This window comes from Seriola lalandi, unplaced genomic scaffold (assembly GCF_002814215.2).
Source record: "Seriola lalandi dorsalis isolate HSWRI2012SDOR001 ecotype SW California unplaced genomic scaffold, Sedor1 jcf7180002054193, whole genome shotgun sequence".
NCBI classification, from domain to species: domain Eukaryota; kingdom Metazoa; phylum Chordata; class Actinopteri; order Carangiformes; family Carangidae; genus Seriola; species Seriola lalandi.
In genome coordinates, this window is record NW_019524746.1 from 15,623 (window position 1) to 16,347 (window position 725).

Here is a 725-nt window from a genome sequence, read left to right on the forward strand (position 1 = left end):
TCCTCCTCCCCCAGGTGTCGTCTCTGGAGGAGCAGCTGGTGCAGCTGAGGGCCGACCTGGAGCGTCAGGGACAGGAGTACAAGATGCTGCTGGACATTAAGACCAGACTGGAGCTGGAGATCGCCGAGTACAGGAGGCTGCTGGACGGAGAGGGCAGCAGCAGGTGAGGCTCAGCAGGGGGTGGGGCTCAGGTGTTGATGATGTCACCTGAGGACTGATGTAATTTATAATTAAAACATTAAAGCTGAAACTGAGTCTGTCCGTCTGACTCCTGTTCTGTGATTGGTCGACAGCATCAGCTCCTCCTCCTCCTCGAGCACGAAGACCACACGGGTGGTGACGGTGGTGGAAGAGGTGGTTGATGGGAAGGTGATCTCCTCCTCCTCATCCTCCTCCGCCTCCGCCCTCCTGTCCCGCTGAGCGGCCGCCGCTCGCCGCCGCTCACCGTCGTCATCGTTCACTGACGTTCACGAGCATCGACTCTGAAACAATAAAGAGAGAGTCCATCTGAAACTCTGTGTCTGAGTCTATTCATGTTCTCACCCTTCATGTTCTCACCCTTCATGTTCTCACCCTTCATGTTCTCACCCTTCATGTTCTCACCCTTCATGTTCTCACTTCATGTTCTCACTTCATGTTCTCACCCTTCATGTTCTCACTTCATGTTCTCACTTCATGTTCTCACTTCATGTTGTCACTGTGATCGTCTGCTGCTCTCAGAACTC

At 53.8% G+C, this 725-nt stretch overlaps 1 protein-coding gene across 1 annotated transcript in view; it reads left to right on the plus strand.

The window, feature by feature from the left end:
• LOC111653400 (keratin, type I cytoskeletal 50 kDa-like) overlaps positions 1–513 on the plus strand; it is a 3,570-nt gene extending 3,057 nt beyond the window's left edge. Inside the window, exons 7-8 of the mRNA XM_023404003.2 lie at positions 15–163; positions 294–513. Coding sequence (XP_023259771.1) covers positions 15–163; positions 294–420 — 276 coding nt within the window. The 3' untranslated portion in view covers positions 421–513. The remainder of the gene's footprint in view (positions 1–14; positions 164–293) is intronic.
• The last annotated feature ends 212 nt before the right edge of the window (positions 514–725 follow it).